This window comes from Narcine bancroftii, chromosome 3, assembly GCF_036971445.1.
Source record: "Narcine bancroftii isolate sNarBan1 chromosome 3, sNarBan1.hap1, whole genome shotgun sequence".
NCBI classification, from domain to species: Eukaryota; Metazoa; Chordata; class Chondrichthyes; order Torpediniformes; family Narcinidae; genus Narcine; species Narcine bancroftii.
The window spans coordinates 250,952,472-250,975,561 of NC_091471.1; the positions used below are offsets into that span (position 1 = coordinate 250,952,472).

The window sequence follows — 23,090 nt, forward strand, 5'->3', positions numbered from 1 at the left end:
TCGAGTCTGCAGAGAGCGATAGAGAGGTTAAGTGAGAGAGCAAGGGTCTGGCAGTTGGAGTATAATGTTAGTAAATGTTATATTATCCATTTTGGAAAGAAAAATAATATATGGGACTACTTTTTAAATGATGGCAGACTGCAGTATGTTGTGTGGAGGAAGACCTAGAAGTGCTTGTGCATTAGGGGGACTTCTTTGCACAGGCCTGGTGGTGCTTGCACAAATAGCTCGCTTGCAGGTGCAGCAGGTGATCAAGAGGCAAATGTGCCTCGTGTGGGTTTGTGTACAGTACTGTAGTGCATTCACTGGTCTTTCAAGCCATGTTGCAGTTTTTAAAGCAAACTTTGCTTTCCAAGTTGTAAATACTCTTAAAATTGCAATGGTACTTCCTTTTCTGTTATGCCCATGTGTATGAACACACTGCACTCTTTCTTTTTGTCAGGAGGTTGGATGGGTAGGAGAATATGCTTTTTCTTTTGGCAACATTAGTGCAGGGTGATGGGTTTTATTCCATTTATGATACAGGCTGAAACAAAACTAAGTTGAGATTTGGGTTTGGTTGTTAAGCTACTTTGATTAGTTAAAGGTTGTTTACTGGAGCCACCATGTCATGTCTAAATTATTTAACTATGGTGAAAGATTTTGTATATGCAGTTGTACAATTTTTCTGCAAAGTGTAATGTATAAAAGATACCAAAGTCACTGGTAAAATCTTTATTTGAAGTAAGCCAATGCCATTGGATGTTCATGTTAAAATGCAATGTAACATCTGTAAACTTGTTTGGAGAACAGTGCTCCTCACCTGATTTAAAGCATTGTAAAAAATAAATCTTAAGAACCCATTCTTGTGGGACTTCTCTGGAAATTAAAATTTATGCCTTGTCATTTATCCAGAATCTTGAAAAAATACTGGACCTGAAAAATACAAAAGTGTAGCTATGTATGACAATATACTGTGCTTATTTCTGAAGTGCACTAATAAAGCAAATATTTGACTGCCAAAAAAAAGAGGCAAATGGGATGTTGGCCTCCATTACATGAATTTAAGAAAGGGGAGGTCTTTCTGCTACTGTATGTGGGACTGGAGAGGCCCAACCTGGAGAACTGTGCAATTCAGGTCTCCTTGCTGGAGAAAGAATATGTTGTGTTTGGAGGCAGTACAAAGGAGGTTCACCAGGGTGATCCTGGAAATAAAGGGGTCACCTTATGAGGAGAGATTGAGTCGCCTGGAACATACTCAATGGAATTTAGAGGATGAGCGGGGAATCTGAAAAAACCATAAAATTATGAAAAGGCAACACATTTAGCTGAGGAGTTAGCGCAATGTTGTTACAGCATTCAGCAATTGGGATTCAAATCTGGTGCTGTCTATAAGGGGTTTTTATGTTCTATCTGTGTCTGTTGGTTCATGGGCCAGAGGATTTGTTACCATGCTGTTATGTCTAAATTTAAAAAAAATAGATTAGAGAATATCGAATCAGGGAGATTGTTTCCACTGAACTAGGACCAGGAGACAGAGCTTCAAGACTTGGGAGAATATCTTTCCATATCTGCAGAATCTGCATGTCATTCCTTCTGCTTGGTTCTGTCCTTACTGGTGACTCCATGACGTTAAATTGTATTTGCACCCATCCCCACCTCTTTACCCAACCTTTAGTACCTGGTGCTGCTAAATGTGTCTTTGGGACAATATGCCTACGTGTTTGAAGGCGGTGAGGGGAATCGGACTGGTCTACAGCTCTGCCAGCGCTCTTATAAGAATGGTAGCATCTATCCTGGAAATGCCACCTTCGACATCAACCCACAGGTGATAACAGGTGGGTGACCGCTTGCTGCAAATTCACTACTAATTACACTGACAACAATTTTTTTCATTAGTGCAGTGAAGCAAAGAGGTCAATTTGGAACTCAAGGAGCTGCCATGTAACTCAACAGAATGGATTTAGCATGGCATGCTCCATCTCCTGTGGCCATGATGCAACAATGGGAGGGTGAATGCGTTCCAAATTGCTGTGATCTGAACATAGGTTTCGGCATCTTGGGCCCATACCCCATAGCTGCAGGATTTTAAAATAAACCACTGTCTGCTCCATTTACAGGGTTCGGTGCTGAGCCCATTGCTGTTAGCCAACTATATTAGTGTTTTAGATTTTTTTTTCTCCCAGTATGTCCCTTCCCTCTCCCCCACCCCACACCCCTGCCTCCTACCCCCCCTCCCTTCCCACTCTCTCTCTTCCTCCTCCTTCCTTCCCCTCCAACCTACCAACATTGCTTTCTCTGGCAAGGTCCAATGCCACACATAGCCATCCCACTTTCTCAGCTCCTGGTGGTTGGAGGGTGCTGGGGGAGAGTGCGGACTGCCAAAGGGGTTTGGGGAGGATTTTAATGTGCAGCTCTTGCCAAAATGCAACTAAGGCACTCATTTTAGCAATAATATCTGGAGAGGTTAGAGGCTTCCAATCAACAGAAACCCAAGCTGAGCCACTGGCAGTTTTATGGTCAAATAGGATCTTTGTTAAAACCCAGACCCTCTGTCCACTGTGTGTGTTTGGATCACGTCCAGAATGGTTCCCTTCAAATATCATTTCAGCACGGTCTCCACGAACCCAGCTGGACTTGTACCTGAGGAAACCGTTATTATTGCCTCACGTGGTTTCATCTTGTAACCTTAAGCTGGGTTATGATCAGAATCAAGCTTCAGATCAAGCCCATGTTGAATGAATAGCAGGGTATGTAGCTGTGTCTGTGACTATAATGGCTTGCTCTTCTCCAAGATAATTCTCTCTCCTTCTTCCAGAGTGTGTGAGTGTGAGCCCCACAGAGAAAGACGGTTACAGGAACATCTCACTGAAATTTGACAAGTAATGCCATCTTATCTTTAAAATAAGATTTGTTACTATTATTGATGCAATTTGATTGGTTATTCTGAATATGTAGCTCCCTTAATGAGACACCGCTGTAAAACACCTCAACGACAATGTGCAATGTTATTCTGTGCACAATTGGAAAGACGTTGAGGCTTTGAGAGAGGAGCATAGTCGCATCTGAGAGCTGATTAATTGTCAGTGGAGCAGTGATTCTGCATTTCCTGAGACCTGGGTTCAATCCTGACATCAGCTGCTGTCTGTGCGGAGTTTGCATGTTCTATGTGGGTTTCCTCCAGCAAGACATCCTGTAGGTTGGTTGGCAGGTTGATTACCACTGCAAGTTGCCCTGAATGAAGTAAAATCCCTGTTATCTGGAATTTAAGCAACTGGGAAAAAAAATTGCGGAAGATAAATAGGTAAAAAATCACAAAAGTTTAAAATTGGTGACCCCTTGCAGTTAGTTCGCCCATCACACAACATGCAATCTCAAGCAACCGGAAATTTCACTTATTTGGCATCTACCAATCTCTATAGATGCTGGATATTGGGGATTTTACTGTATTTAGGTGAGCAGTGAAATCTGGGGAAGAATGTGGCAAGAATAAGTTAGAGGGAAAATGAGAACAAGATTGCCATATGAGCTGGCATAAACTTGATGGATTGAATGGCCTCAAATGGGGGCATTATGGACAGAATGACTTGAGAAACTGTCACTTGTGGCTTGTGATTGGAATGAGTTTGAAATCAAAGGAAGGGGCAGGGAGGGAGTGATACTGCTAGCATTGGACTATGCATCGAGGGCATTCCCGTGGTCAGGTGTGGAGGAATCTAGTCAAAACTGATAAGATGGTGACATTTTGGTTCAGTGAGTAAATGAAGGAAGGTCTGGGATTGGGCTGAGTTCAATGTTTGCTTTCCTGGAGGGTACATATTGACCTCGGCTGTCTCAACATTAACTGTTGTGTGAGGACATCTGCTTCCTCTACCTTTAGCTGTCTCTGGGCTGGGACTCTAGGTGCCACTGACTGTACTTCTGACATTTTAAACCTCCTGTTTTCTGTCTTCGGGTCATCTCCCAGTTCCAGATGATCTGCTCAATAGGCAGCACTGTTTCCCACAAAGCATGCAGAAGGTTCTAATGTGGGTGTGTTGTATGGTTGCATTTATTAACCCCTGGGTCATGTTGGTTGTTGTCAGTCAAGCCAATCCTGTTGTTCTTGGTGAGAGCTCGAGTCTTGACAGATGCACACCATGCTTGACTTTAGATATAGATGCAGTGTGGCTGGGAGTTGACAGGTTGTTTGTGAGGTGCTGTTTAAGAAGAGCTAGCTTTGTGGGGTCCTTGAACTTTTTTTTAAACATTTTTAGTTCAGATTGATTGTCAGAGTACATCCAATTCTGAGATTCTTCTCTCCTGCAGGCCAGACAGAACTACCACTAATTGACAGTTCAAAAAACTGTACTCAAGAAGATACCAACACAATGTAAACAAATAAAGAAATGCAAACAAAATTACTGTGCAATATAGAGAGAAAAGAACAAAGTACAAAAGAAAATTTGAAACATTCCGGAGATGTAGGTTACTGGGGTGTAAATTGGTCGGCACGGACTCGTGGGCCGAAATGTCCTGTTACCGTGCTGTATGTCTAAATATAAAAATTTTCAAAGTCCCTGATTGGGTTTGTCGTTGAGGAGTCTGACGGTGGAGTGGGGGGGCCACTGTTCTTGAAGCTGGTGGTGTGAGTCTAGTGGCATACACCTCTTTTCTGATGGCAGCATCATGAACAGAACGTGAACTGGGTGGGGTGGGTCCTTGATTGCTGCGGCTCTCCGATGGCAGCGCTCCCTGTTAGATGTTCTCAATGATGGGGAGAGTCTAAGGTAGGTATCTTGGGGCCAGATAAGTTGATGAGGTAGTGATCAGTTCAACAGTGTCATGAATGGCTGGACCCTTGTGAACCATTCCAGCAACAATTGACCTCCAGATCTCACCATTCTCCCATCTCAGAGCTTCGACCTCTGGATGTCACAGTCCTAAGTGGGACTCAATGAGCAGGAGATAGTGTGCTGGAGGTGGTATGAAGAAGGCAAATCAAATAGTAACACCATCTTAACAGCTGTGCTTTGCCATGGATGAGCCGATATCACAGTATGTTTACCCTGTGGAATTGATGGACACTGCATTATCCTTTGCTTCAATTTAGACCCAGCCTCCCCCTGCTTATTGCATTAACATTTGTTTAAGTAAGACCTTGGCTTTGTAACCCTTGTTTACCTTCTGTGGGCTGCAGAAACCCCAATGATCTTTCGTACAGTTTTTTTATACTACTGATGAGTAGAAATTCTGCCTGGCCTGCAGTTGAAGTATCTCAAGGTTGTATGTGATATCATGTATGTACTCTGTATTGAACTTCAAATTCCTCCACAACTTCACCCCTTTCTCTATAATCATTCCCAGACCAACACCTTCCAAGGTCCCCGCAGTTGTCCATTTCAAGCCTGCAACATCATCCAGCATACGCTCTGTTCTCACTGGTGCCATCAGGAAAGAGGTAGAGGTCCCATGAGACTCACACCACCAGATTCAGGAACAACTGCTACCCCTCCTCCATCAGACTCCTTAACAACAAACTCAGTCAAGGAATCATTTAAGGACTTTTACTTTTTCTCTCTGTATTGCACATTTTGTTTACATTTCTTTATTGGTTTACATGTGTATGTTTAATACAGTTTTTTTGCACAAACAAAAAGTGGTAATTCTGCCTTGCCCGCAGGAAAAAGAATCTCAGGGTTGTATGCAATGTCATATATGTACTCTGACAATAAATTTGAAAATTAACATCTGGAGTTCCTTTCTCCAGGATTTGGGATATCAGCTTTGTGTTGATTATTTTCTTTGAATAACTGGAGTCTGAGAACAAGTTGAGAGAGGTTCAGATAGGATAGATCGTTGGTCTTTTTCCTAGGGTGGAAATGACAAACACTGGGCAGAGCTTTGAGATGAGGGATGGAAGGTTTAATGATTTATGATGAAGATTTTTTTTAACCGAGCTTGCTTGGTACCTGGATTGCCAGGAGGTGGTTGACAGAAGTGGAGAGTCGTGTGCAGGCAGATGGGAGTAATTCTATTTGGAAATTGTACTCAGCCCCTATATTGTGGGCCGAAGGGCCTGTTTCTCTGCTGTACAGTTCAACATTCTATTGTCAAAGAAGTGTCTCAGAACATTTTATGGCGTTAAGTTCAGAGTTGCTATTGCACGTGGAATCTGGATGCAAGTCTCATGGAGTGATCTGATAATTTCCTGGAGAAAATTGCTTAAATAGCTTGACTGCTAACATTTTCACCATGTGACTAATCTATGAAAAGTAAGGCACTGGGGAGGGTTCTATTTTTGCTTCACTAATTATTCCCCAGTACCTCATCTGACTAAATGATATAATCTATTGTGGCTTTCCATTGAAGCAGAACTAATTTTAACTCTTAGTAATATACATCAGAACACTGCAGGAACACACCCTTTGGCCTACACTTCTCTGCCAAATCGAAGTAAAACTCTGCTGCCTGCACCTGATAGATATCCCCTTTACCATAGGTGCTCTGTAAGGGATTACTTAAGATGGTATGTGAAGTGGGGAAAAAAAGGTTGAGAACTGCTGCCTTAAATGCTACTGTTTTATCTGTTTCCAACCTTTGCAGCCCGTTCCAGTCACTCACCTCTTTGTCCCGAATATACCCCCTGAAACTTCCTTTCTCGCATCTTGATCCATGTTCTCTGGTATCTGATTTGTTTACTTTGGGATGAAGATTCTGACAATGACTCATGATTTTGAGGGTTTCTCAGATCTCCCCTGAGCCTCCAACGTTTCCAACAACCCAAATTTATCCATTCTCTCCTCACGACTCACTCCCTCGAAACCAGACAACATTCTGGTAAAAACACAGAATTGTTGGAGGGCGGAATGGTTAGCGCAAATACAGCGCCAGTGATCAGGATCGAATCTGGTGCAGTCGGTAAGGAGTTTGTACATTCTCCCGTGTCTGCGTGGGTTTTCTCAGGGGGCTCCATAAAAACTATTTAAAGACAGCGCAGGATTTGAACCCCGGTCCCGATCGCCAGCTCTGCAAAGGTGTTGTGCTAACTGCTATGCCACCCATTCTGTTGACTGAGCCACAGCTGGTGTTAAAGAAATGGACCACATTTGAAGACAGTCTCCTAAATCCTTTTCTGCTTGTGTTCTCAGGCTTATAGATGTTTCCATAAGATTTAAACTGAAGGCCATTAACATTCAGACAATCATCAAACATGAAATTCCAGACTGCTACACATTTCACATTTTCGTAAGTGCTGTCTTCAAACTTTTTTTATATAACTGGGTATTCAAATGACCAGGGTATTTTTTGTTGTCAGTGGTAAGACCAGGCGTTCATGGTTCAGATCGCTGGTGATGCAGGAATTAATCCTGAACGGACTCTAATTCTCCCGACATGCAACCCAACTGGCTTTCTTGGCACTGCACAAACCACAACCTGTGCCCACTGCAAGGATTGGGGCGCCAGTGAAACAGGAATCCACAGTAGCTAGACTTGGAAATGAACTGTTTATGAATCAGAATCCTGTGGCTGTGACAGTGGGGGTGAGAGGGCCCTGGGACTGTGACGCTGGGGGTGAGAGGGCCCTGGGGCTGAGATGCTGGGGATGAGAGGGTCCTGGGGCTGAGATGGTGAGGGTGAGAGGGCCCTGGGGCTGTGACGGTAGGAATGAGAGGACGCTGGGGGTGAGAGGGCCCTGGGGCTGTGACGGTTGGGGTGAGAGGGCCCTGGGGCTGTGACGGTAGAGGTGAGAGGGCCCTGGGACTGTGACGGTTGGGGTGAGAGGGCCCTGGGGCTGTGACGGTTGGGGTGAGAGGGCCCTGGGGCTGAGATGGTGAGGGTGAGAGGGCCCTGGGGCTGAGATGGTGAGGGTGAGAGGGCCCTGGGGCTGAGAGGGTGAGAGGGCCCTGGGGCTGAGATGGTGAGGGTGAGAGGGCCTTGGGGCTGAGATGGTGAGGGTGAGAGGGCCCTGGGGCTGTGACGGTGGAGGTGAGAGGACGCTGGAGGTGAGAGGGCCCTGGGGCTGTGACGGTGGAGGTGAGAGGACGCTGGAGGTGAGAGGGCCCTGGGGCTGTGACGGTGGAGGTGAGAGGACGCTGGAGGTGAGAGGGCCCTGGGGCTGTGACAGTAGAGGTGAGAGGGCCCTGGGGCTGTGACAGTAGAGGTGAGAGGGCCCTGGGGCTGTAACGGTGGGAATGAAAGGTCCCTTGAGGTGTGATGGTGGGAGTGAAAGGGTCCTGCAGAAGACTCAAGGAGGTGATTTGCCCTGCCCTGTGGGAATGTGGGAAAATGGACGGGTGTGGGTAAAGCTGCAAACCACAGACTTGTTTGGAATCCCAGGAGAGGTTGTGCTTTGGGAAGATGAGCTGGGCAGTTGCTGCAGGAAATGAAAGCGGCAGGAAGAAGGGTTGTGATTTTAATTTCTTTGCAGATCCTGTTCGATAACAAGGTGCACAGCGGACAGGTAAGGATCAGCCTGGAAAACAAGGTGGTCATCAGCGAGTGTGCCGAGCCCAGCAATTATCAGTATGGTGAGCATACAAGTCATCTCTGTCATCAAAATTCTGTCAATGGCAAATGGTCTCAGTCCTTGGGGTGAGTGAGCTTGGGTTTGGATTGGTGTTGGCCTTGACAGACAAATAGATTGGGGCAATAGAATTTTTTTTAAGGCAGCAATGTGGTAAATGTATGAGGTTTAGAATCACTTCTTTTGTATTTGAGAAAGATGATCAAAAATTGATGTATTACTTATTCTTTCAATTTAAAATAAATTAAGCAGTTTTGTGCTTTTCATTTTTCTATAAAAGTTGAAGTTGGAATTTTTTTTTGGAAGGTGCAAGTAGTTGGGCTTGCCTAGGGTCATAATAGCCTGGCTCTGGCCCTTTGTGCCAGGGGAGAGTGGGGAGAGGGGATCACTGTCCTGGGGCAAGTGGGGTAGGGTTCACTGTCCCGGGGGGAGTGGGGGAGTGTTCACTGTCTTGGGGAGATTAGGGGAGGGGTCACTGTCTCGGGGAGAATGAGGGAGGGATCACTGTCCTGGGGAGGGGCCAGGTTGGGGACTGGATCAGGCCTTCACCCATAAGGAGTGATGGAGAGGGCGGGACAAAACCAACCCTCCTATTGCCCGGTGTTTGGACATTGCCTGACCCATCGGAATGCTTGACGGGGGAGTTGGGATGCAGCCCCAGTCCACTCTCTGATCTGTTCATTGGGTTCATCTGCTCACGAAATGTTTTCTGAATAATGTTTATTTCTCCCCCATAACCTCCTCTCTCCCCCATAACCACCCCTCTCCCACTTCGCATCCTCCCCCTTCCACCTCCCCGCTCCCCCTTCCATCTCCCCGCTCCCCCTTCCACCTCCCCGTTCCCCCTTCCACCTCCCCGCTCCCCCTTCCACCTCCCCGCTCCCCCTTCCACCTCCCCGCTCCCCCTTCCACCTCCCCGCTCCCCCTTCCACCTCCCCGCTCCCCCTTCCACCTCCCCGCTCCCCCTTCCACCTCCCCGCTCCCCCTTCCACCTCCCCGCTCCCCCTTCCACCTCCCCGCTCCCCCTTCCACCTCCCCGCTCCCCCTTCCACCTCCCCGCTCCCCCTTCCACCTCCCCGCTCCCCCTTCCACCTCCCCGCTCCCCCTTCCACCTCCCCGCTCCCCCTTCCACCTCCCCGCTCCCCCTTCCACCTCCCCGCTCCCCCTTCCACCTCCCCGCTCCCCCTTCCACCTCCCCGCTCCCCCTTCCACCTCCCCGCTCCCCCTTCCACCTCCCCGCTCCCCCTTCCACCTCCCCGCTCCCCCTTCCACCTCCCCGCTCCCCCTTCCACCTCCCCGCTCCCCCTTCCACCTCCCCGCTCCCCCTTCCACCTCCCCGCTCCCCCTTCCACCTCCCCGCTCCCCCTTCCACCTTCCCGCTCCCCCTTCCACCTCCCCGCTCCCCCTTCCACCTCCCCGCTCCCCCTTCCACCTCCCCGCTCCCCCTTCCACCTCCCCGCTCCCCCTTCCACCTCCCCGCTCCCCCTTCCACCTCCCCGCTCCCCCTTCCACCTCCCCGCTCCCCCTTCCACCTCCCCGCTCCCCCTTCCACCTCCCCGCTCCCCCTTCCACCTCCCCGCTCCCCCTTCCACCTCCCCGCTCCCCCTTCCACCTCCCCGCTCCCCCTTCCACCTCCCCGCTCCCCCTTCCACCTCCCCGCTCCCCTTTCCACCTCCCCGCTCCCCCTTCCACCTCCCTTCCCTTCCTCCTCCTTCCCATTCTCTATCCCCTTCCCTCCCTCCTTCCTCTCCTTTCCCTTTCCTCCTTCCCCCTCCTCCCTTCCCTCCCTACTCCCTTTTTCCTTCCCCTCCACCCATTTCCTCCTTTCCTTTCGCCCATTCCCTCCTCCTCATTTCCTTCCCCTTGCTTCTTCCTCTCTTCCCCTCCCCCCTTTATCTTCCCCTCCCCTTTCCATTCCACCCCTTCCTTCCCTCCCCCTTCGTCCAATTGCCGTCCCCTCCCCATCCCATTTCCCTTCTCCCTTCCCCCTCATTCTCCCCTTCACCCCCTTTCTCTCTCCCCTCTCCCCTATCCCCTTCCATCTTCACCCCTCTCCCCTATCCCCTTCCATCTTCACCCCTCTCCCACTTACCCCTCCACTCCATGTACAGGCATAACTGAGAGTGGCCTCCTGACCTTTGACATTCTGGTCATTCTATTGTGTATGCTGTCCTTCGTGCTGTGCATGAGGTCAATCATCCAGGGAATCCGGTTGCAGAACGTGAGTACACAAGGTCCTACTACCTCCAAGACCAATGGCGCTGCAGGACAGGTGCTCCGACCCCACCCTGCTTTAATCCCTCCTCCCAGCTTTTTGGGAGTACTGCCTCTGGATGGTAGATACATTGTCATCCTCCAGCATTTTGGAAGGCAGGAAACCCTGAAGCCCACCCATCTTTTCAGCAATGGGGAGCTGGAGATATGTTAATCCGACCTCCCGGTGAGGAAAGTGGGGATGGGAGATGCGTCAGTCTGACCTCACAAAGACAGGAATGTGGGGACCAGAGATATATCAATCTGACCTCATGGATGCAGGAAAGTAGGGACTGGAGATGCATATGTCTGACCTCACAGAGGTGGGTTCATCCGACCTCACAGTGAGAAGAAAATGCTGCCATCCATTTCCTTCATCAAGAGGCACAGCAGATATGGACTGAACCAACAGTAAACAGGGACCTGTGAAAGAGAACTCAAGTGTTGTGAATCTGTTTGAGATTCTTTGTGGGGCTGCAACAAAACAGAATAGATAAGAGGGGATCAGTTGTGTGACATACAACACAGGCCCTGTTGGCCTCGACCCTGTGCTGCCCAATTACGCTCAAATGACCTATAACCCCCAAGTGTTTTGAAGGGTGGGTGGAAACCAGAGCACCCAAAGGAAACCCAAGCAGACTCAGGATGAACATTCAACTCCTCACAGACAATGGCGGATTCCAGTCCGGGTCACTGGCGCTGCAATAACTGTGCTGCCCATGTGAGAAAATTTTGGGTTTTTTTTTTCTTGAGGGTGAATTTCAAAACTGCAAATCTGAATGATAAACTGCTGAAGTACTCGGCAGGTAAGGCAGTGTCTGAGGGCTCATCATTTTAGGTCAGAGATCCTTCACTGGAACTGGGCGAGAGGTTTCTGCTAGTGGGGGAAGGATGGAACAGAGGTTCTTTCTCTGATAGGATGTGACCAAATGACTGAGACAACCCACTTCCCGCCATTCGATTGCAGGGACCCCGGACCCTCACCACAGGAACAAGTCAACCATCCTATTCTTTCAGAACTGTGTTGAAACCCGTGCCCCCAGGGACAATGACGGTGACTTGCCATGAGATTTCTGAATGTCAACCTTGAAGGATCCTGTAATCCTCTGTCCTTTATCCAGGAGTTTGGGAAGTTCTTCCAGCTGAAGTACAAGAGGGATGTGTCGATCGGTACGCGTATGGAGTTTGTCAACGGTTGGTACGTGCTGCTGATAATCAGTGATGTCCTCACCTTTCTGGGCACCATCTTGAAGATCAGTATCGAATCCAAGGTACGGGAGAACCTTTCACTGCCTGTCTCCGAGCTAGTGGCCATCCTCTGTGTGCAGACACTGTTGTCAGTAGCTGCTGAGGAGAGGAGTACCCTCGCAGCTGGCTCCGTGAGTCATGCACAATGTCGCAGGAGCTGTATGGTCCCTGCCCTCTGAGCCGGGGTGAGGATGTATTCCAGGTCCAGCTGAGGGTGCGATGGGTGTGGAGCTTGTGTTGCTGAGGGGCTGTGCCGGCCACATTTGGGTGTGAGTTAGTGTGTCGACAAAGGAAATGTGTGAGTGTGTGCTGCATGAGATGGGGCCTGCCTGGGTACTTTTGAGAGTGGTGCGTGCAGGTGCTGAGGGTAGTGTATCTGAGGGTAGTGTGCATGCGCTTGAGGGTAGTGCACATGGGCACGAGGGCAGTGCAAGAGCACACATGATGAGATGGCAGCAGGTACCAGGTTAATGCCCTTGCTGGAGATTGGGTGCTGTGCCAGCTGGAGATTGGGTGCTGTGCCAGCTGGAGATTGGGTGCTGTGCCAGCTGGAGATTGGGTGCTGTGCCAGCTGGAGATTGGGTGCTGTGCCAGCTGGAGATTGGGTGCTGTGCCAGCTGGAGATTGGGTGCTGTGCCAGCTGGAGATTGGGTGCTGTGCCAGCTGGAGATTGGGTGCTGTGCCAGCTGGAGATTGGGTGCTGTGCCAGCTGGAGATTGGGTGCTGTGCCAGCTGGAGATTGCTGAGGGACTGAAGCATCATGGAACTAGTTATAAATATGTATATAAATATTCATACTTGTTTAAAATTGTATCTTTACATGATTACTGTGGGTGTGTATGTGCACATGTGTGCATGTGTGATTGCACCGTGGTCCAGAGGAATGCAGTTTTGTAGGGTTGCATATGTACAGTCAGATGGTAATGAAGTTGAATTTGAATGGACTGGGGCAGGGCCAGACCTTCCCTTCCCTGCAGAATGGGGAAAGCAGTTGGGCCTTTACAACAGGCTGGGAATCTCACAGCCACCATGACAGAGACCGGATTTAGGGTGAAAGTCCACGAGCTGCATGATGGGGTTTGTTCAACATCCAGGCTTCCAGATACACCACAACTTTGTGTCTGTAGCAATGTGTCAAGGTAGGAGGGAATGGACTGGAATGAAAGGCCAGGCTTGCTGGTAACTCAGTTAGATTTTTGTGAACTCTGGTAGTCCACTCTGTGTTATGACTTAGTGGAGTTTTCCCACACTTCATAAAATCATAAGGACGTAGGAGCAAAAATAGGCTATTCAGCTTATCGAGTCTGTCACTCAGACCCACTGCCTGGTCTCTCCCCATTACATTTGATACCCTTGCTCATCAAGAACCTCTGCCTTAAATATACCCAATGATTTGGTCTCCACAACCACCTGTGGCAACAAATTTCACAGATTCATCCCGTTCTGGCTGAAGAAGTTCCTCTGTTCTAACCCTGAAGTTGTGCCCTCTTGTCCTCGACTCCCACTATGGAAAACAACCTTTCTACATATACTCTGTCCATGCCTTTTAACACCCAATGTTTCACTGAGATCCTCTCTCATTCTCAGGGCAAGAGCTGTTAAAGATTCCTCATATGATAACCCTTTTATTCCCAGAATCACCCTTGTGAAATTTCTCTGAACCCTCTCCAACGTCAGCACATCCTTTCAATGAGGAGCGCAAAACTGCTCCCAATACTCCAACTGAGGTCTCATCAGTGCCTTATAAAAGCCTCAACGTCTCATCCCTACTCTTAGATTCTGTTCCCCTTCAAATTGCATTTGCCTTCTTCACCACTGACTCAACCTACAAGTTTACCTTCAGGCTATCCTTTCAGTGAGAGTTTGGCTAAACTCAGTGCCCTCCAAGTCCAGAGCAGCATGGGCCCACAGTGCCGTGTTTTGAAGTGTGGAATGTTACAGCTGTGTTGTGGAACTCTGCCAGAAGGTCTGGTGTGAGCGGAGCACCGACTAATGGGGCTACATCTCCTGGCACCCTGCCAACAGCCAGGCTTGGATTGAGATGCCTGGTGCCCCTCCGTCTGCTCAAGAATGTAAGCCAGGATCACTTGGCTTCATTGCTTGAACTAACCTGGGCATTTGAAGCCCTGGATGATAATTGTGACTGGTGCTTCAGTGAAGTGTGGGGATATCTTGGATGAGGGTGATTAGCAGGTGAGAGTCCTTTCTGCTGGATAGTAAAATTCCTTGGATGCATTTCAGGTTGAAACCAGGATTTTCAGTCCTGGACAACATTGGAGTTTATTGGGTGATCCAGTAGGGGTTAAGTACCAAGCGATATGATGTAAATGTTGTTCAGAAGAACGAGTGGAGCACTGACTATTCATCACTGACATCAAGAAATCAAGGCATGCCATCCCAAAGCATCTTTCAAGCTTCTGCAGTAAAAACTAAATGCAACATATAAAGTTGTGTTAGTTTCATCATTAGTGTTTTGCAGAAACATAGCACCACCTTTTATTTCGTTTATCATCATCCAATTATATCAGTAACGCTGACAAAACAGCGTTCGCCAGTCCACTGTGCAAAAACACGCAAGCACACAACCAGACATAGCACACATACAGACAAACGATCCATATGGATATATACGTATATGAAAATAAATATTGTTAAATAAAGAGTAGAGTCTCGGAGGGTTTGTATTAAAAGTTCATCAATCATTCAGTAGTCTCACTGTCCATGGAAAACAGCTGTTGCTCAGCCTGGTGGGCTGGCTCTGATCCTCCTGTATCTCTTTCTTGATGGGAGGAGCTGAAAGATGCTGCATGCGAAGTGGAAGGGGTCCTCGGCGATTTTGCATGGCTTCTTCAGACACAGATCTCAGTAGATCACTGATGGGTGGAGAGGAGGGATTCTCTCTGCCACTCTTATGGTCCTGTGGATTGATCTTTGATCCAGTGCTTCACACTGGCATGTGGGCCAACTGCGCCCCGTTGTCCATTTTTAAGTAGCCTGTAAGAGCCTAGAAACTCTAACAATGCACAGTGCACTTCTTCCTTTCAACACTAGATGCCGCTGCTGTAGTTTTAAAGAGTTTTTTAAAAAGTGTTTTATGGTATTTAAATTAAAGAGCAGCAGATACAGAAATGTCTATTGTAATATGTGAGCACATTGAAAAATGTAAAGTCAACAGACAAACTGTTCAGTCGTGTGATATATTTATTAATAGAAAATTAATTTTTGATGGCACAGGGGTTTTCTGGACTAAACATACCGTTTTTCTTGCAGTTTAACAAGTTGAAAACTGCCGGGCTTAATATTGTTTGGCCCGTCACTTCTTATTTTTCTGTATGTGGCCCGCAACCAAAAATGTTTGGCTATCCCTACCACACAGCAGCTGTACCACACTGTGATGCAGCCGACCAGGACACTCTCGATAGGGCTCCTGTAGAAGGTAGACAGGACGGTGGCCGGTAGCCTTGGCCGCCTTGGTCTTCTCAGGGAGTGCACCTTCCTGACAAGTGAGGAAATCTTGGGGTCAAAATTAACAGTGCAGTAAAAGCCAAGTGATCTCTCTGCAGTTGTTGATTGGGGGATAAATAAAGTCCAGGGCACCAGTGAAAAGAATCTGCCTTGTCCCACTCTGTGTGCTGAACACTCCAGGCAGAATCCTAATGGTTTACAATTGTGAGCCAGTGAAACATCAGTCTGGAAAAACTTCTCATGTAACAGTTCTTGCGTCATGAAACATCGTTTTAATCCAAATGGTTTGGCTTGTTTTTCAGAACATTGCTTCATATGACCTGTGCAGTATTCTACTGGGAACCTCAACTCTGTTAGTTTGGGTTGGAGTGATTCGCTATTTGAGTTTCTTTCAGAAATACAACGTAAGTAAGAGAGGTGTGAAATGGTCTCGATCTTCGCTGTCTGGTATAAACACTGTTTTACAGCTCATTTTTTTCTGTTGTTTAATCTTTTTTCCCCAGAGTAAGGAGCTTAAAATTAGGAGGCATGTTTAAGGGTGGGTGGGGGAAAAGGGTTATAGATTTAAAGGGACTTTCTGACATCGAGGGTGGCTGGTGTAAAGAACAAGCTTCTAGTGGAAGTGGGAGGAAGTGGGTCACTAACTAACTTGGGCAGGAACAGAGGGTTGGCTGCAGGTAAAGAGGATGAGTCCCACAGACATCTTGGGCCAAAAGGCATGTCCTTGTGCTCTAGCTCTGTGACTGTGCCGGGGCCATGCCTTAACTGCATTTGCCTGTCATACTTCATCTCGACAATTTACATTGCTTTACAGTAGCGATTCCCAAATCCCTGTGGGCGACAGAAAGATCCAAGGGGGTGGTGAGGAAATAGAGGGGCGTTCCAAACCTTCAGTCTTGTTGTTATTCAATTGCTGCAAAGTTTAATGAAGAAGCCAGTGCAGTAATTTTCTGGCCAGACTCAGGGTGGCAGTAGAGAGAAAAATAAATGGTGACAAAGTGTACTCACGAGAGTTGGTTTCAGTGGCTGCCATGTTGTAGTGGCGTCACTAACCACCACTCCCCCCCCCCCCCCACTTTAACCCCGGCAGTGAATTCTAGACACCCACCGCTTTCTGTGTAAAAAAAACTTACCCCTGACATCTCCCCAAAACTTTCCTCTACTCACCTTAAACAGATGTCCTCTGGCATCTTGTCTCAGTAAAAGGTTCTGGCTGTCCACCCTATCTAGGCCCCTCATAATCTTATACATCTCTAATAAGTCTCCTCAAATCATTTGTTGCTCCAAATAGAGAAACCCTAGCTCTGTCAACCTTGCTTCATAAGACACATTCTCCAATCCAGGCAACATCCTGGTAAATCCCCTTTACACCTTCCCCAAAGCATTCTCATCCTTTCTGAAATGAGGCGACCAGAATCGACTAAAAAACTCCAAGTGTGATCAATGTAGAATTTTATAGTGCTGCTCTTGAACTCAATTCCCCCCCCCCCCATCCTTCGTTGCTCCAGAGAGAAGGCCCTAGCTCCGTCCACCTTGTAAATGAAGGTTTAAACGAAGAAGCATTTGAATTGAAACATGAGGATGTGGGTCATGAGCAGCCAAATGGAATTGGTTTGCATAGATAATGTGGGCCGAATGGCCTTTTCCTGTGTGTAACTTTGGATGTTTTCCGTTCCCTGGTTACTATAAATCACTGTTTTTATTGTAGATCCTCATTGTGACTTTGCGAGCGTCTTTCCCAAACGTGATCAGATTTTGCTGCTGTGTCGCTGTGATCTACATGGGTTACTGCTTCTGTGGCTGGATTGTGCTGGGGCCTTATCATGAGAAGGTACGTTGGGTTACGCTCTGTGGCTGAGCTCAGAGTGTCACAAGATCACAGGATATAGGAGCAGAAATAGGCCCATTTGTCTGACATTCCAATCATGAGCTGATCCATCCTCCCACTCAGCCCCTCTCCCTGGCTTTCTCCCCGTAACCCTTGATGACCTAACTAATCAAATACCTGCCAATCTCTGTCTTAAGTACAGCTGCCTGTGGTAACAAGTTCCACAGATTCACGACCCTCAGATTAAAGAAATATTTTGGCATTTCTGTTTTAAATTAATGTTCTTTTATCCTGAAGTTATTTCTTCTTGTCCAAGAATCCCATCCCATGGGAAACATCCTTACCACATTTACTCTGTCCAGGCCTTTCAGCATTTGAAATGCCTCTGAGTTCCCCACTTATTGTTCTGTACTCCAACGAGTACAGTCCAAGGGCCAACGATCATTCTTCATATGCTAACCTTTTCATTCTAAGTATCATTCTGGTAAATATTCTCTGAACCTTCTCCAATGCCTGTATATCTTTTCTCAAATAAGGCACCAAAACTGCACACAGTACTTCACGTGAAGATTCACTAATGCTTTATAGAGTCTCAACATTACATCCCTGCTCTTGTAAGCTATTTCTCGAGAAAGGAATGCCAATATTGGATTTGCCACCGACTCTACCTGGAGGAAGATCCAAACTCTTACCATCTACAACGCCTTGTCTCTTTCCATGACATGATGTGGAGTTTCCAGAAACTGGCCCTCCTTTCAACCCCCTCTCCCTCCTGCCAGCCCCCCCTCTCCCTCCTGCCAGCCCCCCCTCTCCCTCCTGCCAGCCCCCCCTCTCCCTCCTGCCAGCCCCCCCTCTCCCTCCTGCCAGCCCCCCCTCTCCCTCCTGCCAGCCCCCCCTCTCCCTCCTGCCAGCCCCCCCTCTCCCTCCTGCCAGCCCCCCCTCTCCCTCCTGCCAGCCCCCCCTCTCCCTCCTGCCAGCCCCCCTCTCCCTCCTGCCAGCCCCCCTCTCCCTCCTGCCAGCCCCCCTCTCCCTCCTGCCAGCCCCCCTCTCCCTCCTGCCAGCCCCCTCTCCCTCCTGCCAGCCCCCTCTCCCTCCTGCCAGCCCCCTCTCCCTCCTGCCAGCCCCCTCTCCCTCCTGCCAGCCCCCTCTCCCTCCTGCCAGCCCCCTCTCCCTCCTGCCAGCCCCCTCTCCCTCCTGCCAGCCCCCTCTCCCTCCTGCCAGCCCCCTCTCCCTCCTGCCAGCCCCCTCTCCCTCCTGCCAGCCCCCTCTCCCTCCTGCCAGCCCCCTCTCCCTCCTGCCAGCCCCCTCTCCCTCCTGCCAGCCCCCTCTCCCTCCTGCCAGCCCCCTCTCCCTCCTCTCAGGCTGATGTGTTGCATGGCCTGTTGTTGGGGTAGGGAGTGTTAACCCAGTCATACTGGAGGTCAGATAGCTCATGTCTCTCTCTGTTGCGTTACAGTTCCGTACACTCTCGATGGTCTCTGAGTGTTTGTTTTCACTCATCAATGGGGACGACATGTTTGTGACCTTCTCTCACATGCGGCAGAAGAGCACGCTGGTTTGGTTGTTCAGCCAGGTATACCTGTACACCTTCATCAGCCTCTTCATCTATATGATTCTCAGCCTCTTCATCGCCCTCATCACTGGCTCCTACGAAGCCATCAAGGTTTGTATCAGAACGGCAGAGGATAAACCTGTGGGGAGTGTGGGGGAGCCCCAAGGTGGAGCTCTGTGGGGGAGCCCCAAGGTGGAGCTCTGTGGGGGAGCCCCAAGGTGGAGCTCTGTGGGGGAGCCCCAAGGTGGAGCTCTGTGGGGGAACCCCAAGGTGGAGCTCTGTGGGGGAGCCCCATTGTGGAGCTCTATGGGGGAGCCCCATTGTGGAGCTCTGTGGGGGAGCCCCAAGGTGGAACTCTGTGGGGGAGCCCCAAGGTGGAGCTCTATGGGGGAGCCCCAAGGTGGAGCTCTGTGGGGGAGCCCCAAGGTGGAGCTCTGTGGGGGAGCCCCAAGGTGGAGCTCTGTGGGGGAGCCCCAAGGTGGAGCTCTGTGGGGGAGCCCCAAGGTGGAGCTCTGTGGGGGAGCCCCAAGGTGGAGCTCTGTGGGGGAGCCCCAAGGTGGAGCTCTGTGGGGGAGCCCCAAGGTGGAGCTCAGGAGGAAATGGAGGTGGGAGGGCAAATACAGGAACATCACGGAGGGCAAAGAAAGGAATGACTAAAAGGGAAGTAAAGAATTTCTGGATCATTCTTGCTCAGTGAAGGAGGAGTCTGGAGGAGTTGTCAGGAAACTGGCCCTTTGGCCCAGCAGGTCCATATTGACCCTTCTGCCCTTCTGCATGAACCCCATTTTCTGCATTGGGGCTGTATCTTTGCATGGTTATTCAGGTGCCTGTCAAAATGTCCCTGAAACGTCGTGTTGATACTCCACCCATGGGACCTCTCTGACCATCCACCCTCTTGCTGTTTCTCCACTTTGTACTCTCCACCCCTTGGCCTCCTTCACTCCAAGGGAAACAATCCCAATGTGCCCAACCCCAAAACCAGTCCAGGCAACTTCCTGGTGGGTCTTCTCTGCACTCTCACCTGCGCACCCACAGCCTTCCTGCAGTGAGGTGACCAAAACTCGACAGCGCTCCAAGTGTGGTCTGAACTGTGTTTTGTAAAGTTGCAAAATAATGTCCCAACTTTTATATTTTATACTTCGACCTATGAAAGTCATTCTTCACCATTTTCAGGGAAGTATGCAGTTGTGAATTTGTTAAGATGGAAGGTGATTGTGGAATCTGGTTCCACAATGAGGAAGGTCCGGAGGAGCATGAGCCACCGTGGGAATCGTAATTGATCTATATCCTGTTCTATTCTGTCATGGCCCTCTACACCGTCTGCACCTCCACCATCTTTGTATCATCTGCAAAGTTACTAACCCACTCACCTACATATAACATAGAACAATTCATCACAGTACTGGCCCTTTGGCCCTCGATGTTGTGCTGACCCAAATATACCTCCCCAAAAAAAGTTCAAAACTCTCCCTACCCCACAACCCTATTTTCCTTTCATCCATGTGTTTGTCTTAGTCTCTTAAATTCCCCCAATGTTTCAGCCTCCACCACCATCCATGGCAAGCCATTCCTCTGGTGTTTGCTGATTCTGCCCTGGGAAACAGGTGCTGGCTGTCCACCCTATCTATGCATCTCATAATTTTGTCGACCTTTATCAAGTCTTCCCTCATCCTTCTATGCTCCAAAATGAAAAGTCCCAGCTCTGTTAACCTTGCCTCATAAGACTTATTTCCCAATCCAGGCAACATCCTCTGCACCCTCTTCTTAGTTTCACATCCTTCCTATAATGAGGTGACTAGAACTGAACACAATCCTCTAACTGTGGTCGTACCAAAGATTTGTAGAGTTATAACATGGCCTCTCTACTCCTGAATCCCCCTGTTAATAAATCCCAGCATCCCATAGGCCTTTTTCATCCAACTCATTTCTATATCACAAACACCAGCTGCAATAATACCCTTCTACCACTCCTTCTGTCCTCTGCCAGAAAATTACAAATTCATCTGCATCAATTACCATGTGGGACCTTGGCAAATGCCTCACTAAAGTCCATGTAGACAACATCCACTGCCCTACTTTCATCAACCATCTTTGTCACCTCCTCAAATTGGTGAACATGACCTGCCCCTCACAAAGCCGTGCTGACTGTCCCTAACCTGACCAGACTTTACAAATGTTCACAAAACCTATCCCTAAGAATCCTTTTCAATACTGATGTGAGGTCTATTGGCCTACACTTTTCTGGATTTTATTTTCTTGAAGAAAGCTACTTTCCAGTGCTCTGGAACCTCTTCTGTCTCTAGAGGGAATGTAAAGATATTTATCAGGACCCCAATACTCTTCCCTTTTTCAATGGCAGGGGGTATATCCCATTAGGCCAGGGGACATGTTCACTTTAATGCTCCTCAAAAGGCCCAATACCATTCCTCTCTTGATCTCAACACAGCAGCATTTTCCACATTATGCTCCCTATAAACAAATAACATTTCAGCCCAGTAAAGGCCCTTTGGCCCATAAAAAATGAAACACTCCCGACCTCATAATCCTTTATTTTTTTCATCCATATGCCTGTCTAAGAGTTTCTTAAATGCCTGTAATATTCCAGTCTCCATGACTACCCCTCGCAATGCATTCCAGGCACACCTTAAAAACTTACCCCTGATTTGTCTCCCCTAAACTTGCCTCCTTTCACTTTGTGCATATGTCATCTGGTGTTTACTACTCCTGCCCTGGGAAAAAGGCACTTATCAATGCCTTTCATAGTCTTGTAGACTTCCATTAAGTCACTTCTTATCCTTCTTCTCTCCGAAATGAAAAGTCCCAGCTCCATTGACCTTGCCTCATAAGACTTATTTTCCAATCCAGGCCATCCTGGTAAATCTCCTCTGCACCCTCTCCATAGCTTCCACATCCTTCCTGTAATGAGGTGATCAGAACTGAACACAATGCTCCAAGTGTGCTCTTACCAGATTTATAGAGCTGCAACATGACCTCACGATTCCTGAACTTAATCTCCCGACTAATGAAGCCCAGCGTCCCATAGGCCTTCTTATCTATCCTATAACCTGCACAGCAATGCTGACAGATCTGTAGATTTGGACCACAAGGTCCTTCAGTTCTTCCACACTGTTAAGTATCCTACCAGTCTGCCTTAAAATGCATCACCTCACACAGCAGTTAGTACAAAGCTATTATAGGACCAGGGACTGGTTTGAATCCAGCGCTGCCTGTGACGACTTTGTACATTCTCCTCAGGTCTACCTGGTTTTCCTCCAGGTGCTCCGGTTTTCTCCCACCCTTCAAAACATACGGAGGTTGTATGTCAATTGGGTAACAGGCTCGTGGGCCAGAATGATCTGTTACCATGTTATACATCTAAATTTTAAAAAATAATCTTTTAAATAACCAACACCATAAGACATTCATTTAAGATGAGTGGAAATTTAGGGGAAACATCAGGTGTAGTTTTTAACATGGTGGGTGCTTGGAATGCATTGCTGTATGTGGTGGTGGAGGCTGATACATGATCCAATGGAGACCTTTTAGTTATTAATCATTTGGATGTTAAGATAAATGAGGGTAATTTACTGTGAGGGTTAGATGGGTCAGCACAATATCGAGGGCTATTAGCTCGTACTGTGCTACATTGTTCTGTTCTAAGGTATCATAGAGCATATCTTATTACTGTTGCCTGGGTTTAAGCATCTGGAGTATGGGGAGAGATTGGACAGATTGGGTCTTTATTCTTTGGAGCGTAGAAGGTTGAGAGGGGATTTGATAGAAGTATTTAAGATTATGAAAGGGATAGACAGAATGGATGTGGATAGACTATTTCCGTTAAGAGGAGGAAAGATTAAAACAAGAGGACATGAGTTAAGAATTAAGGGGCAGAGGTTTAGAGGTAACATGAGGGGGAACTTCTTTACTCAGAGAGTGGTAGCTGTGTGGAATCATCTTCCGGGAGAAATAGTGGCGGCGGAGTCAATTGTATTATTTAAGAAAAGGTTGGACAGGTATATGGATGAGAAGAAGATGGAGGGTTATGGGCATTGTGCAGGGAGGTGGGACTAGAAAGGGGTGTTTGGTTCGGTGCGGACTAGAAGGGCCTAATGGCCTGTTTCCGTGCTGTAATTATGTTATGTTATATTTTAATTGAGTTTAACATATGAACTTACATAGAAATTTTTAAAGAAAACATAACAAGTCATCTCATATACATATAAAAAAAACCTCTCTCTTCCACAGAACCTCTTTGCTAT

At 48.1% G+C, this 23,090-nt stretch overlaps 1 protein-coding gene and 1 long non-coding RNA gene across 6 annotated transcripts in view; one reads left to right on the top strand and one right to left on the bottom strand.

The window, feature by feature from the left end:
- The window catches only part of mcoln1a (mucolipin TRP cation channel 1a), a 75,486-nt gene that overhangs the window by 43,564 nt on the left and 8,832 nt on the right, over positions 1-23,090 (top strand). For all 5 annotated transcript variants that reach the window (XM_069927566.1, XM_069927568.1, XM_069927563.1 and 2 more), the window contains 9 exons: positions 1,658-1,817; positions 2,798-2,861; positions 7,110-7,206; positions 8,390-8,489; positions 10,597-10,706; positions 11,860-12,009; positions 15,754-15,855; positions 17,160-17,282; positions 18,736-18,942. In XM_069927566.1, coding sequence (XP_069783667.1) covers positions 1,658-1,817; positions 2,798-2,861; positions 7,110-7,206; positions 8,390-8,489; positions 10,597-10,706; positions 11,860-12,009; positions 15,754-15,855; positions 17,160-17,282; positions 18,736-18,942 — 1,113 coding nt within the window. The remainder of the gene's footprint in view (positions 1-1,657; positions 1,818-2,797; positions 2,862-7,109; positions 7,207-8,389; positions 8,490-10,596; positions 10,707-11,859; positions 12,010-15,753; positions 15,856-17,159; positions 17,283-18,735; positions 18,943-23,090) is intronic.
- On the bottom strand, positions 2,873-11,317 carry LOC138758535 (uncharacterized). Its single transcript, XR_011354325.1, has 2 exons — positions 10,578-11,317; positions 2,873-3,213 (listed from the first exon to the last, which is right to left on the bottom strand). It is a non-coding gene; the product is annotated as an uncharacterized lncRNA (long non-coding RNA).